Source organism: Juglans regia, chromosome 3 (assembly GCF_001411555.2).
Source record: "Juglans regia cultivar Chandler chromosome 3, Walnut 2.0, whole genome shotgun sequence".
NCBI classification, from domain to species: domain Eukaryota; kingdom Viridiplantae; phylum Streptophyta; class Magnoliopsida; order Fagales; family Juglandaceae; genus Juglans; species Juglans regia.
In genome coordinates, this window is record NC_049903.1 from 1632340 (window position 1) to 1648328 (window position 15989).

The window sequence follows — 15989 nt, forward strand, 5'->3', positions numbered from 1 at the left end:
TTTAAACCCAATTTGATTGGGAGGTTATTTTTGGGACATTGCATGCCTGATCTTGGTTTAAATGCATTGTCAGGGGCATATCTATTTATTTTTGGATGAGTTCTTTTACTCAAAACCCTTACACCAAACACGTGCTATACCGGCCTTTATTTTTTTTTTTTTTCTTAACAAGTGTGTGGTGTAAAGTTAGTAGAATTTTTCTTTTTGAATACCCTGTACCTCCACCACTCTTAAGGTCATCATTAGGCTGTAGAAAGGATACGTTTGGGTAATGAGAAGTGTTGAGAATGTTTGTGAATAATAATAAAAAAATAATAATAAAATAATAATAAAATATTGAATAGTAATAAAAAGTAAGTAAAAAGTAATGAGTAGTAAAAAAGTAAGTAAAAAGTAATAATAAAATAAAGAATAATAGTGAGAGTATCTCAAGTACTCTCACTTGCCAAACCAATTTATTTTAGAGAAATGTTAATTGTATTTAAGAAAAAATTATAAAAAAAATCTAATTATCAACGAGTTAGTTATTGATATGTTAAAAATTATGAAATTTAAAATTTAAAATTTGAATTTAAAAAAGAAACTGATAAATGAGTATTATATGTTTTTTTTTAAATAAAATTGTAAATACACGTAACACTACTCTTTGTTTTAAAACTATGGTTGACAACCATCAATAAAAATTAGTCCATTCAACATATCATTAATTTCATAATTAATATATATCAGTGCGTGTATATATATATATATATATATATATATATATTGCGAAATGTAGCAACCTCATTCCAATCAGTAAACAGATCATATTAATATGTTCATGTCTACAATGTTCCATCTACACATAATTATGTGGTCCGTGATGTTGGTCTTGTTTGCGGGATACTTACGCATACTAATATAAACTATAATTAAAAATGGAACTGTTAAACTAGGTTGCTGGTCTATAACTAAAGAGTCACGGGTCGATGCAAACAAAGGAAGCGAAAATCATGCAGATTGATCCTATACTTCTGCTACCAGTTTTGGATTTTTCCCGTTTCAAGTGTTTAGAACTTTAGTGCCACTAGGCTACTAGCGGACTTGCACCGCCATATCTTAGCTGATTTGATCCATTTGAACTAATAATCCCTGAGAGCATTTTTAATGGATTAATTCAAATTAAAGGATTTTTTTATAAATATAAGATAAATTTAACTTTTAACTTTTCAATTTACATAAATCTTTATATTGAAATAGTTATTTTTCATTATATAATAATAAAATAATATAAGATGAATTTGATTTTAGTTATTCGCATCAAATCTCTACATTAGATTATTTATTTATTCATTATATAGTAATGAGTAACTAATAATTTTAAAAATATTTAATTTTTTTAATTATTAATTTATTAATTTTATCATATTTTACTATTCTACCTATTATATATTAATTAATAATCATATTATAATTAAATTAATATATCACTAACTCAAATTAATATATCCATTGTGATAAAATATGTGATAGAAAGAAATAGAGAAAAAAATAATTGATAAAATATGTATTTGATGTATATACAATAACCTTCAAATTTGTAAAAACTTTTGAAAGTCACTGTAGCTATAATTGAAATTTAACTAATCTATTGTGAGCATATTTTGCTATTTAATAGCTAAATACTCAATGAATTTAACTTTTAGCTAATCCATTGAGGATATCCAAATTTACACAAATTGAATGACTGCCATAAAAAAGTGCTACAGTTATAAAAAAAATATTACAAAAGTAAATTTACAAACTGATATTACTTCATATAATTCTTTAGATCTACTTATAAAAATACATTTACAACTACATCAAGTCACTCGGTTTGAGAGATTTATTTTTGTAGAATCTATTTGTGACTAAAGCATTTCTTAAACACGAATAGTAAGGATATATATCTTAAAAAGAAATAGACATTATACATCGACATAGATTTTACAACATTAATTATTGATAATAGGAGTCTTTCGGTTCCATTAAACATTAAATAAAATATTGTACCGCTTACTTTCTGTGTTTATTTCTATCCAAAATATAAGCCAGTTGAAATTCTATGAGATCTAGCATGAAAAGGAACCCAACTTTGTACATGTTTGTGCATGAAGGGCACCCTTAGTTAAACTTATTCGCAACCGCAATTAGAAAACCACCCTAAAGTTTAGATGGAATCGAAAACCTCATTTTGCCATCGTTAAAAGAAAAAGAGGGTTGAAAAGGTCCAAGTCTCATTTTATGGCATCACCGTTACCATTAAAAGAAAAAGAGGGGGAAGGAAGAAAATTGATTCTCCTTGAATGTTGCCTGCTTATACAAAACACATGGGGTATGGCTACTTTTATGAAAAGCATGCTTTTGGAGCATTTAGATAACCAGCATTTGAAGGCACTTATCTGTGTTCAGTATAAGGCAGATGCATAACAACTTAACTAGTTAAGTTGATAAGAACAAACATCAATATAATTGCATTGCTAATTACTATATCAGTTTATTTTTTTATTTTTTCAAGATGTAATTATTATTTAAACATAATGGGATGATCAATAATATCCGTTGACCAATCCTAACCATATACTGAACAAGACTACTATATCCCAAAATGGCAGCAACAGAGACACCTTACTGCCCTGAATGCAGTACTTGATTCTGGATCAATCTTGCAACATGCTTTGCAACACATGATGAACCATCTTCAGTGAAACAGAAAGTATGAGGATGGGCCTTTTCAATTGATAGAGAAATGCCTGGGACCTGCTTGGAAATCTGTGAGTGCAAAAGATATGTGTAAGATGCAGACGGTCAAATTGAAGAATGCCAAAATGTAGAGAAAAAATAGACAAAATATGTCTCTCGGCAGCTACACATCATGAAGCATATTCAAAATGATCATACTTCTCATTGTACTAGTTAAAACCATCACAATAAGTATTGTTGTGGAATTTTTCATCAACATCATTCCACATGTTAAATATCCACCACATTGATTATTAATCGTTGATCAATCATCCTATTTTATTAAGGATTCTCATAATATTGAGAGCTAACTTGAAAGCAACCTCATTTAAACCACATGCCTTCTCTCACACTCATTTATCCGACACACATAACCAGTGCTATTCTCAGATGAAAATCATTGTCAATTACTCCTCATGAATACGTATTATGAACTGTAAATGCTTTATCCTTAAGTTTAAAAAGTAAATAGTACAGCAGGATTCTCATAATATTGAGTGCTAACTTGAGGCAACCTTAAACCACATGCCTTCTCTGGCACTCATAAACCCTCTCTTTCTTTATTCTAGGGTCTTGAAGAGTACTGAATAAATAGACCATGGGATGACTAAGCCACTTACGAAAATCAGGGAGTCAGTATTGCCTCGAAAACAATTATCAAGAAATGAATTCAAACTAATGGAACAGTGTCCGTGGATTTGCCGAATTAGTCTGGATGGGTAGGAGGAAGAAAGGAAGAGGAAGCAACATTTAAAAGGGCCGGGGTTTCTGAAAAGCTACAGATGGATATTTTGTTTAAGAGAGTGCACACTGTGCATGGGAGAACGCATGTTTGGGTTTCTATAAACACACATTTTTAGACATAACATATAGAATTCATCACACACCTCTTTATGCATTTGAAGTGGACCCCAGTGATCGTCAACACCAAACAAAAATGCTATTTTCTCCCGCTTTTCTCTCATAAACTTCCAATCTGGTGTTTCAGCAAGCTATCATAAAATACATTTAGTCAGCACAAAATTGTGAATATAATTTAGTACTCACGTGGGAAATGCAATCTGATATTTAGAAGTAAGAGGCAATCTATGCATCTTCATTCATTACTTATGTTTAACAATGCAGATTCGACCAACTAAAGTAACAATGAAATCATTTTGAGTCTTACAGTACATGTGCTCAGAGACATCTGGTAACTCTACCTGCCCCCCACCCCAAAACAAAAAAGGTAGGCCCCTATTTTTTATTCAAAGGTCTAGAGGAATGCATGGCCAGTAAAATGTATATGTAATTCAAAACCAAGTACATGAGGTAGTTAACTACTTGATGCTACATGTAGAAGTAGAAATCTCAATGCGTATACTGGTTTGGCAGGCAGAGCCAAATTTCAAAGTGAACCCCTAGGAGTTGGCTCAAGTGGTCAAGGCCTTGGGATAGGGGGTATGCTCCCCCTAGGTCTAAGGTTCAAATCCCCTAGGCTGCAAACAATCTCTATGGGCCATCAGACTAGGGGATTTCCCCCTTGAATTACCCAAGTTGCACTTGCGGGAAACTTCTTGCTAAGGGCCTGTGCACCCCAGGATTAGTCGGGACGCTGTTCCCAAACACCCGGTGCCAATAAATCAAAAATCAAAGTGCATAAACCTGAAATATAAGTCAAGATTGCTGCAAACAAAATATGTGGAGGTATTACTAGTTTTGGGAAAAATGGATGATTCAACAAATGGAAGAACAACTTTCACAGTAGGAAGCTCTTGCATACACCATGTGCACTTAAAACTGCAGCATATTGCTCATTAATAAATCAACTAAGCGGCTGGTATGACTTTATATAATACAATAAAAACAATGACTATTTTCAAAGAACAGTTCATTGTGGCTCAAAACACTCAGCCAGGCTTGGGAAGAATAGCATAGAAGGTACTAAGTATTAGCAGACATGTATTCCTTGTACAAGAATGACTGATTGCTGTAATTGTGACCTCTTAGTATAAATGGTGACAAACTCTCACAACATATATTTTCTTGAAAAAAGCAAATCTTTTACCTTTCTGAACTCTGTCATAGCCAAAAAGAGTATGTTCCGGACAACTTGGTACTGGAAATATGAGAATAAAGGGAAAGTCAGAGAATCTAATCGCATACACTCGCATAAATAAACTGAATTCATCTGAGCTTAATCTCAGCTAATTGGGAATAAACACAAATTGTTTTTTGATACTTATTGGAAATTTCATTAGCAAACTATGAAGGCGAATTAATCATAGATAAAACTTCACCTGCACCAAGTGTGAGCAAGTAGCCTCAACTGCAGCAGCTGACCACGAACTCCCAACAGAGTTTGTCAAAATCAACCTATAAGCACTGCTTGGTAAGGATCCCAATGATGCCGCAATGCAACTAAGTGCAACACTTAAAACTTGTGACCTGAAACCAAAAAAAGTACCATTAGTCCCAACAAGTGCTTAATGATAGATTTCTTTTTTTGACAATGATAGATTGTCAAAGGTTTAATAGAAACTATTTATGTACATTTATAACCAAGTTAGAAGGTCAAGATTCAAACTCATTATATTACAAAAAGCTCAATACCCCAGTGTTCCAAGACCCAATTGATATGCATCTCCCATATCCCATTGTCCCTTATTCAATTACTTTCTGGTTGCACTGGGCTGGCCCAGCAGGCAACCCAGTCCAATGGAGTTGAAACCCCTAGCATATTTGTGCGTAGAAGATAAAGTGAAAGGAAGGGAATGATGTTACTCTTAACGAAGAAAGAATGTTACTCTACAATCTTCCCAATAATAGACTGCCACCACGATTGCGAGTTTACTGCCAAAAATGGATATAGTCCAATGCAATAGGTCACCTATAAACCCAGCAAAAATGTCAACAAATACTCTTTAAATTAAGAACGTGAAGTAACATGATGATACTGAAAATGAACCAAATTTAATTTATCATCACCTTTTCTGAGGACCTCCTAAACACATCATTAGCCATATATGAGCCAATCGAGTGTCCAACCTTCACAGAGAAATTAGACGTAAGCAACTAAGAATTTCAAGGCAGAAATCGGAGAGCAGCATCCACTATATTAGATGCCATGTTGGGATCACAGTAAATATCCCAATGATCTAATCTTTTTTCTCTCAGCCAAAGGAGCTAATTGACTGGTTACAGCAACAAAAGAGATCACTGCTTGAACTGAGCTACACTAGATGTTGATAACCCTTTTTTAAAAAAAAAAAACACTGATAGCTTCCGCAAATTAAAATATAAAATCAGGGGTTAGGAGGAATATATTCTTGAAACCACCTTAAACTCCATTGCCCTTCAAATTTCAGATTAGGAGAATACCAATTCTCAAGATGCTTATCTGTTCGTAAATGACAGGCATGTAGATAGAAAGTGTCTAGGGCCTAGACAATTTTCAACGAGCTTACAGGTTCCTAAAACATCTTCAGAGATACGCATCCAAGTGGTGCTTACCAATTTCTTTTTCTTCTCTTTTACCCTAAGGGCTTTACAGCTTCCTAAAAATGACACGTGAGTGGAAATTTTATAACTGATGGACTAAAGTAACAATTTTCTCTAGTTTGAAGGCACCAAGAAGTGTTTAGTCATACAGAACTGGTGATAGGCATTCAAAACTATAACTCGTATGTTGAAAAAAACCATACTTTGATTTATGGTTCAAATGCGCCATCGAATGACAATTTCACTTTTATTCCCTTTCACAACAAGGCACTTCCGAAAGGCCAGCATGATAGTCCAAGTACAGGAAAAAAAAATTATAACTATAATATGAAATTACCAGTAATATAGGAACTTCAAGATTTTCTAGCTCCTGAATGATGAAATCCACCTGCAAAAACATGGGACTGTTAACAAATTATAGGGAATTGTAATAGCTAAGTTCTTACCAGACAATTAATGGAAATAAAGGTTGGATCTAGAAACAAGTTGGAGTCCTATAAGGTAAAGAACCTCGGTGTAAAACAGTCCTATTCGACTCGATCAAGGCCCCATTTGGTTTCCCAGATGGTTGAGACCATCTCATCTCATCTCATCTCAACATCCAAATATCATTCAAACACAAATACTTTTCAATTTCAAATTTTTAACTTTTTCATCTAATCATTACCTAATCATTATAACTTTCCCAAACTTCTAAACAAAACACAAAAAACAATTCAACATTTTCAAATCTCAAAACAAAAATTATATTAAAAATTTATATTCTAACAATAATTTAACTTTATAATATTTTTATTCAACTTTTTCTCTCTCATTTCCCAACACCCTATAAAATATTGTAATTCAAACCATTTCACTACTATTCACAAACTATCTCACTATTATTCATAGATTTTTCATCTCATCTCATCATCTGTATAACCAAACAAGGCCTTTAAAGTCAATTTCCAGCAGAAATTCCATAAAATGGAACTCGTCCAATTCTGTTACCAAATTAATTTTTCGAATGAGAATCCTAGGATTTCATAAAGCAATGACATCAATCTGATTCGACATGTGGTACAAAATTTACTTGGTTTTCAACATCCTAACAGAAAACTGGCCACTCTTACCAGGCAACAATTTGCACAAACAAATTGACCAAAAGTTACCTTGTGTAAAATTTGTTCTTCTAATGAGAATAACCTTCCACGCTCGCAGTTCTAGAATTATAAATGAAAAATGAAAATCATTATCATCCTCATTGTAGAAATTAGTGAAAAAAAAATTATATAAACAAACCAGGTTGCAAATATCCTTTTACAGAGACACGTTGCAAATAAACACAAAGCAAAAGCGCACATTGCCAGCTGGCTTAGGGGAGACCTTTTACAGAATATTCGGGCATTAGTGAACCTTCACTCTCCAAATAAAACGTTCGTTATATATGATTTCACGGCATAAGCCTCCTTTTTCTAGGCTACGAAAGAAACAAGAATAATGCGAAAAATAACAAGTCCAAGTACCTTTTTGGTGTGTGAAACATGCCCGATTGCTGAGGATTAACATAAAGATTTGCAATCAATTAGTTCAGAGATTACAGCTCAATGGTCTACCATGAACAAGTAGCAAAACTATCTTGCCTGTTACAGATGCATGTCCTCCGAGAAACTCGTACAATGATTCCACAAAGTCCTTATAAAATGCAACAATACCTACATCGAAAAGACACCACTGATCCTATAAATTAAATCAACAACAACCAGAAAGACGCACACAATTAAAAAAAAAAAAAAAACTCGCCTGGATTTCCCGGAATGAATAGAACGTGCAGTTTAGGATCATCGGCGCGAATCTCCAGCAACTCAGTCATGTAACTAACAGAGAAAATGACGATCAAAAGAAGGAAAAAAACGTAATACATCGTTGAAACTTGAAACGGCTAATTATAACAAATATTCATAGGCAACAACATATGGAACCAATATACCCGGACACTTTGCACAATCGAAAAGCAGCAGGCCTTTTAGCTTCCGAAAAATCCAATCCATCTCGAGCCATATCTTTTATCGTGCACCTTGATCTATAGCTCCTCCTGCAGCAGAATATAGTGCGATGCAAATTATATATAAGTCCGGTCGCATTGAGCCAGACAAAGTCAAAGAGGCATAGGTCGGCCAGCCAACCTACCGCATTGAGGGGAGAATCTTGAAAGGACCAGCTACCTGGGTTGGAGGTAGAGTGAGGAGCGACAGAGGGGTCGCGCTGTGGGCCGAAGAAGCATTTTCTCAACTCTTCCAGTTCTTCGTTTTATAATTTCTTTTTCTTTTCTGATTTTTTTCTTTATTTCCCTTGAAATAAGAAAGAACCACCTATTTTTCAAAACAAATGATATTCCAGTCTTAATTATAAGGTACGCAAGGTTAATGTACTCTCTTTGAATTTAGAATTTCCATGTAAAAATTCTTTTTTAAATTATAAATTTTATATTTTAAAAAAAGACTTTTTTTTTTTGAATGAAGCATACTCATTTTATTAATAAACCGAAGTTACAAATGTGACTTATCAATACAAGAAGTTTCAATACATAGAAAATCCAGTTATAAGCCAACTAACGCAACAGCTCTGGGGCTTCCTCACACACAAATACATTTGCGGCGGACATTGTCTTAACATCTAATCAAACTCTCTCGTAACAGAGAAAGCGCTCTGTAAAAATAGAGCTTAAAGGTCCTCTCTATCCTTCCAGGAAAAAAAAGTACGGGACACTGCTATAGACATCAAATCCAAAGCCTATTCCTATTTTATTAGAACTAAACTAACAAACAACTACAAATAACCACATTTAACAACTACAAGACCACAAGCTCTGGTGAGACCCCAGACGTCACGCCCACTGTAAGCAACGTCATTTCGAGCTCTGGTGGAACGAGCACCTAGCGTACATACAGATCACAACAGCCCGGCCGTAGCATTGTCCAACACTCTCGAAAGCGTTGCCCCGGATTACGTCCGATCTAAAGACTAAAACCTCACTCGAGTCAACAAAAGCAACACCAACATCAGAAACAAGACAACTACAAAAACACTAAAATGGGCAACAACAAAAAAAAAATGAGACAAAAAAAAAAAAAACAGTACAAAAAATATAAAACGGATGAACAGTACAAAATGGTCGGCATTGTTTCGTGCAGAACTGTTCACGCTGGGAGGAAAGCCGACGGTCAGACTTGGAAGACCCAGAGTCAGAGGTTCCACAGCAACCGAGCGTGGTGTCGGGAGAGGGTTCCTCGGTGGCGCTTGAAGGCCACGCGCCAACGCTGTCTGGAATTTCATCATGCGCGTGCGGGCTACGCGCCACTCCGATGGACGCCGAGTTTGGAGGTCTTGAAGATCGGCGGCTGGGCGTCATACCTGTGGGGCGCGTGTAGAGAAGTGGTGGCCGGAAAGACTCGAACGGCGATCCTCCCAAAGAATTAGGCAAATCAAATGTGAGAAAACAAAAAATAAAAATTATTGTGCATCTTTTCATTGTCCTTCGCCAACCGGAAAGCCCAAAGAAACCGATAATTCATTGCACGTTCTGCAAACTCTTATAGTGTAGTTTTCTCGCATACATACACGCATGTGTTTTATATATAAAAATATATATATTATTTTTATTTATGATTAATGATAAATATAAGTATTAGATGTACAAATTGTACAAATTTTGTGTAAATCTTTTATAAAAATGTCGACCACACCATAAAAAATAAAATTTTAAATTCTTTTACAATGGAGTTCACTTTTTTACCCACAAATTATGGTAAAAGAAATATTATAGTCTACAATATTATATAAATTATACAAATTGTTCACACAATATTATAGAAATCGTACAAATTTCTATTATATTGTGCGAAAGAAATATTATAGTCTACTGTTGATGACACTTATTTTATAGACTATATTCCTTCCTATTAAGAAATAAGAAATGAATAAGTGATCCGAGAAGATGGTCTCACAATGGAGCGATTAAAAAAGAAAATAAAAGAAGGGTATTATGTTTGTTTGTTTGTTTTTTTTTTTAACAAAAATTCTGGTTACAACTGCGGCTTAACCGCATCCCATGTGGACAAAAAATAAAAATGGTGCGTGGAAATCATAGTATCTGATAAATCGCAATATTCGATAAACAAGAAATCAAACCTCTATCAGTCCAAGGAAGAAGCAAAAAATGAAATTCGATTCTAGAAAAAAAATTATAGTAAATGAATATGGACATAGTATATTGTTCATGGTTTATGGGTGTGGTGAGGGTAGGGTTTGTTGGAGATCTGAGAAGCAAAGTCCATGAGATGATAGCCTCTCTCTCTCTTTCTCTCTCTCTCTGTGTTTCGGTGGGTGGCCTTTGTGTTATGGGTGGCATTTTTGTTTGGCAAAAAATTATGGTTACAACCGACTACCCACGACAACGACCACCGATGCAATGCAGGCTACCCATGGCGACCACCTTCAGCAGATTCGGCTACCCATGACGACGAACACGACACAAATTCAAGTACCCTATGAAGACCACCAGCGTAGACCCACGACGACGACCATGACAGATTTGGCACTCTCTCAAATTGATTTTCGATTTCCTTCCTATTGTGTTTTGTATTTTCTCTCCGTGTTGTTTTTGTCTCTTTTTTTGTTTTGTTTCTTTTTAATAATATATCAGCTGACTTGACATAATGCCACGTCAGTCGGTTCCTAACGATTACTCGTGCCGGTGGTATATAGAATAACTTTTTTTAATGACATTGAGCAATAGCATATCATTGGCAAATGGCATCTCCAAAAGCCTCTGAAATTAGTTAGGGGTGGAAATATGTGACACGACCTGTTAATCCAATACGAATACGACATGATAAAAGCGAGTTAGGATTTAGCCTTAACGCCTTAATGGGTCAACCCGTTTTGACACGTTATAACCCGTTATGACTCATTAAGAAAGTTAAAATTACAATTATACCCTTATACCTAAAAATAAAATTATTATGATTTTAATTTCGATATTTTTATTGTTTAGATTGTAATTTTGAACTTGTAGTTAGTTTTATATTTTTTTATAGATATTGTGATTTTAATATTTATATAAAATTATGTTAAACTTAACTAGGTCAAACGGGTTAATTTCAGGTCTATTCAACCCATTTACATAAATAGGTCAAAACAGATTGACACAACACGATCCGTTATGTTAATGGGTCGTGTTAGAATCTGAGATTTTAACATGATAAATTTAACGAATCAGGTTAAGACTGACCCATATAATATAATATACATGTATTGACACGATACAAACATAATCCGTTAACACGATTTGATACCTCTAAAATTAGTCAGTAAACGGGCAAACTAAGGGCCACTTCAACGAACGGGCTTGCTTTATTGCAAGTGACTGGGACCATTAGGTCAAACATTTTTTCCTTTCCAATGTCTCCATATTTTTTTCCCCATTTTTTCGTTATTTTATTAAGCTCGAGACAAACTATGAGATTCACTACCATTATAAAAATAAATAAATAAATATCAATACTCTTCATACTTCACACTAATAACTTGGAAAAATACACTCCATGGCAAAAATTTATTGTGAATTAACAAAAATAAATTAATAAAATTAAGAGAATTACTTCGTCTATACAATAATTCTACAAAAATGACAAAAACTGTGATGTATTAGTCATTTTACTTTTGAGTTTAATTTTTTAATTAATTTTTTGTTGAACTAAGACTTGCTTTTTTATTAAAAAAAAAAAAATTGTTTTAGACTTAATAACTCTCTAAAATGAATTGAAGTGTGCCATATAATAACTAGCTAGGGGACCAAAATTTATTGCGTAATAGGAGTTTTCCATTTAATGACTAATATGTATATTGCCGGCGAGCATGTACTTGATTCCAAACAAACATTATCGTTTATGTGCGTAATATTAGTTCGGCATCGATTGGTCAAAGGTTGTCCTAATAGGTAGATGAGGGTGGGTGCATGGAACGTGTTCCGGTCTTTGACAACTCAATTTCTAGAGAGAGAAATTTCTCAGCTTCGATTATCATGCTGATTCGTGATCCAAGTATTTTTGACAGGCATTTATCGAGATTAGCTTCCAGAGATTTTCCTAGGAATGAGTTAATTGAGAACTCAAACAACAGCTACACTAGTCAATATGGTGGGTTCAAGTTTCTTACAAAATGTTAAAAATTCTCCACCGAACGTTCGATGAAATTTCTCGAAGTAGAGGTTTGACTATAACATTATTGAGCGTATAAATTATATATACATACATATATGATATAACCCAAGTAATATCGTCTGCATCGCGCGCAAATCATACAATGGGATTAAGGTTTCATTTATTTTTATAAAATTATATTTTAATAATATTTTATTAAATTTTTTAACTTTTATCTCAATTTATTTTATTTCATATGTGAAAACAACTAAGATTTTAGTGGATAAACCCAAGCTATAGTGTTAAACCAACCCCCAACTAAAGGTACCAAAACTTGATATTATGCAGCAAATTGGAATCTCCGACTCTTATGTCATCGGTCTAATTGCTTTGTGTTTGTCCTCGAAGATGCCAATAAACAGAAGCATGCACCTAATTAAGTGGCAACGTGTTCACACCAGGTTATATCAACGTCACATTACCAAGGAATATATCATGTGCGAGAAAGAGAGAGAGAGAGAGATTTTGGTATCATGGGTACGTCTTAGTTGGTTAATGGTCGACCTAACATCATACTAAAAAACCCATTTGGCACGTAATACACAGAAGGAGCCAGCTAACACCAATAGAGCGGCAGAATAAATATAGCAAGTAGAAAGGAATAAAATAAAAGAACAATCACTTTTTACTTGTTCACATGAATCACACACAAATGATATTTATTGGACTCAAGAGGTAAATTAAATTTGGAGACAATTTGCCGAACGATGCAAAATGTGAGACTCAAAAATTAGTGTGTTTTAATTTATTTATTAATATTTTTATTGTTTATTTTATTTTATTTTTATTAATCGCTTTTTAGATTTGGGCCTTTTGTATAGTGGGTTAGGATAGGTTTTTTTGTGTTGTGATCTATTTTGGGCAAAAGAGGGGTGGAGAACAAGCCCGGCCCATCGCAAGTGAGCCCAGCCCCTCTTAAACACTGTCGTTTTAGCCAAATGATGAAAACCCTATCTTATTTCATCTCCCACCTCCTGCGCCGCACCCCCCAACCTCTCTCTCCCCTTTCTTCTTCCTGCTGTAGAGAACCCTGCACGCCCTACCACCTTGCGCCGTTATCGCTGCACCTTGCCTCGGCACCTCCACCCCACCTCGTCCTCTTCCATCTCTCGACAGGTCTCTCTCTCTCTCTCTCTGGTTCCCCCGCAAAACCCACCACATGTTATTCCTATGTAACATGTGGCCCTTCGTGGGCGGCTGAAATCCCAAAGTGGTTCGACAAGCAGAGCATCAGTTCCTCTGTAACAACTTCGATGCAATATCCAATTTCTTCGAACAATAATGAGTGGATGAGATGTGCTCTGTTTGTTATTTATGAAGTCCATAAGCTTGAGACTTCGAATTTTAGGATTTTTTAGAGAAGTGACACTACGTTGGATTTGAAGGATCTTCACCAGTTTGTTTTTTATTTTGAGCAAAGTTTTGAATATCATACCAAACGACGTATCGGTCAAGGCACTGGAACGAAATATTTCAGTATCGGTACCGTTTTGTATACCGTTTCAGGATAGTCAATATATGAATAAATTATATTCCAAAATAATAATCTATATATGAATAAATTATATATAAATACATAAATATAAATTATAAATAACTTAGTCTTAATTGGGGGTAAAAAAAAATGAGGTTGTAGTTAAAAAAAAAAAATTAAAGGCCAAAATATCGGTCGGTACGGGCTGAAATATAGGCCAGTACATGCCAAAATATCGACCAGTACGGTACGATATTTAAAATAATGATTTTGAGACCAATGAAGGTCGTCTAAAACAACCATTGGTTCTTAATAGCCCTAAAGTCCCTTTTGTTGGGTCAACTGGGTTTTGGGTATATATACCATATGTGTGGTTCTCTGAACAATCAAAGAGCTGGATAGATGGAGGTATATTGTGGCTTCAATTACAACAGGCAGTCCAGGCGTGAAGGTGAAAAAGCTTGGGAGGTTTCGGTTATGCCGAATACGACTCTACACCAACTGATTTATAGTTGGTTTTCCCATAAGTATTTGGCGATGAAGAAGAGGTCGGAAGATGTGCAAGGCAGGGCAAAAGTTAACGGAAACAAGAAATTTTAATGGGAGAACAAGAAAAAATATTGTAGTAGTTAGATAGGTACTTATATAATGGAGATAGATCTATATATATATATATAGACAAATACGCCCATCCATGATGGGAATACCTTTGAACCGGTCGGTCTGTTCACCCCTACATAACAACCCCCAATAAAACCCTACACGTAAGGCATCCAATTTGCCTATCCTACACCCACCCAACATAATATCAAAAGCTCAAAAAGCAAAATCCTCTTCTTCTTCGAAATTGACCAGAGCCATTTCCTTCACAGCAGAACCATTCGTCTTCCACCCCTCAGTCTCATCTACGTAGCGATTTCCTTCACAACAGACCCACTCGCATTCCTTTGGTTTCTTTAGTCTTCCACCCTTCGTTCTGTCCCCCTTCGTCTTCCACCCTGAGCTTACCCAGTGAAGGCCGAGCCGCGATGGATTGATTTAAGGAGCCCCATCGACGAACTGATTTCGTGACCCCCATATTTTGTAGGTATGATTTTCTCATCAGATCTATGATTTTTGGGATTTTTTTGCCATTAACTTCAACCCGATCAGTTCCAAAATTATTTTGAGCTTGTTTTGATTATGGCAGTACTTGGGTGATGAATTTTAAGCTTAGCAGCACTTGGCAGCGACAACTCTGGAACGAACGGCGTTGGAGGAGAAGTTCACTGCACGGGTCTTAGAGACAAAGGTGCACGACGAGTGAAAAGTGAAATTAGAGGGAAAGTGGAAGGCAAGGAGTGTAATCAGATGGAAAAAATGTGTATTTTACTTTTTATGAAATAGCCTACATATCTTGCTGTGATTGGAGGTTGTTTATCCCCTAAGACCAGCCTATCTATTCCGAAGAGGAACTAATCCATGATTCCCTCTTTGTTTTTGGGACTAATTAAATGGGGCATGCATGCACTCCTCAGTCCTCCCTTAATTGCCTGCTTGCTTTTTTTTTTTACTGATGCATGCATATAATACTTGTTTTTCCTCCACAAATCATGTACGTACGTACATATATTTATTCATTAATTAATTGAGACTCATGCCGACTTAGATCATATGATTAATTTATTATATATATAAGACCGGACAACCTTAAATTTTTCTTCCTATTTGGCTAAATGGGAGCTGGAAGCTAGCTAGGGAGGGTGGGGTTGGAGTAGTCTTTACTTGTTATCTTGGATGTTTCCATCTCTATTGTTGCTATCATGCCCGTAGCTTGTTAACAAATTTGACTTATAAGAGGAAGTCAAATGTCGATTCCCAGAAGCAGAAAGCATATATAATTATTGAAAATACGCCCAGAAGAACCTAGCTATACCCATTAGGAAGGATGAAAGGGGAAGAGGCCGGGGGCAGAAATTGTATGTAGGGGGACAGTTAGATCTTAGAGGGCCGATTTGTATCACAAGTCATAAAACATGCAATATGTTATGAAG

General features: G+C 35.1%; 1 protein-coding gene across 7 annotated transcripts in view; it reads right to left on the reverse strand.

Annotated features, from left to right (window-relative positions):
* The window catches only part of LOC109018906 (lipid droplet-associated hydrolase-like), a 28183-nt gene that overhangs the window by 4920 nt on the left and 7274 nt on the right, over positions 1 to 15989 (reverse strand). Inside the window, exons 1-13 of one of the 7 annotated variants that reach the window (XM_035688450.1) lie at positions 8410 to 8511; positions 8210 to 8314; positions 8023 to 8096; positions 7863 to 7934; positions 7746 to 7774; positions 7392 to 7442; positions 6578 to 6628; positions 5728 to 5787; positions 5547 to 5629; positions 5040 to 5187; positions 4808 to 4858; positions 3648 to 3752; positions 2646 to 2790 (exon numbers count right to left, since the gene is read on the reverse strand). In XM_035688450.1, coding sequence (XP_035544343.1) covers positions 2647 to 2790; positions 3648 to 3752; positions 4808 to 4858; positions 5040 to 5187; positions 5547 to 5629; positions 5728 to 5787; positions 6578 to 6628; positions 7392 to 7442; positions 7746 to 7774; positions 7863 to 7934; positions 8023 to 8096; positions 8210 to 8314; positions 8410 to 8414 — 978 coding nt within the window. In that variant the 5' untranslated portion in view covers positions 8415 to 8511 and the 3' untranslated portion in view covers position 2646. Of the gene's footprint in view, positions 1 to 2527; positions 2791 to 3647; positions 3753 to 4807; positions 4859 to 5039; positions 5188 to 5546; positions 5630 to 5727; positions 5788 to 6577; positions 6629 to 7391; positions 7443 to 7745; positions 7775 to 7862; positions 7935 to 8022; positions 8097 to 8209; positions 8512 to 15989 lie in introns of those variants that run through there. The other 6 variants (XM_035688452.1, XM_035688448.1, XM_019001098.2 and 3 more) reach the window with 6 other exon arrangements.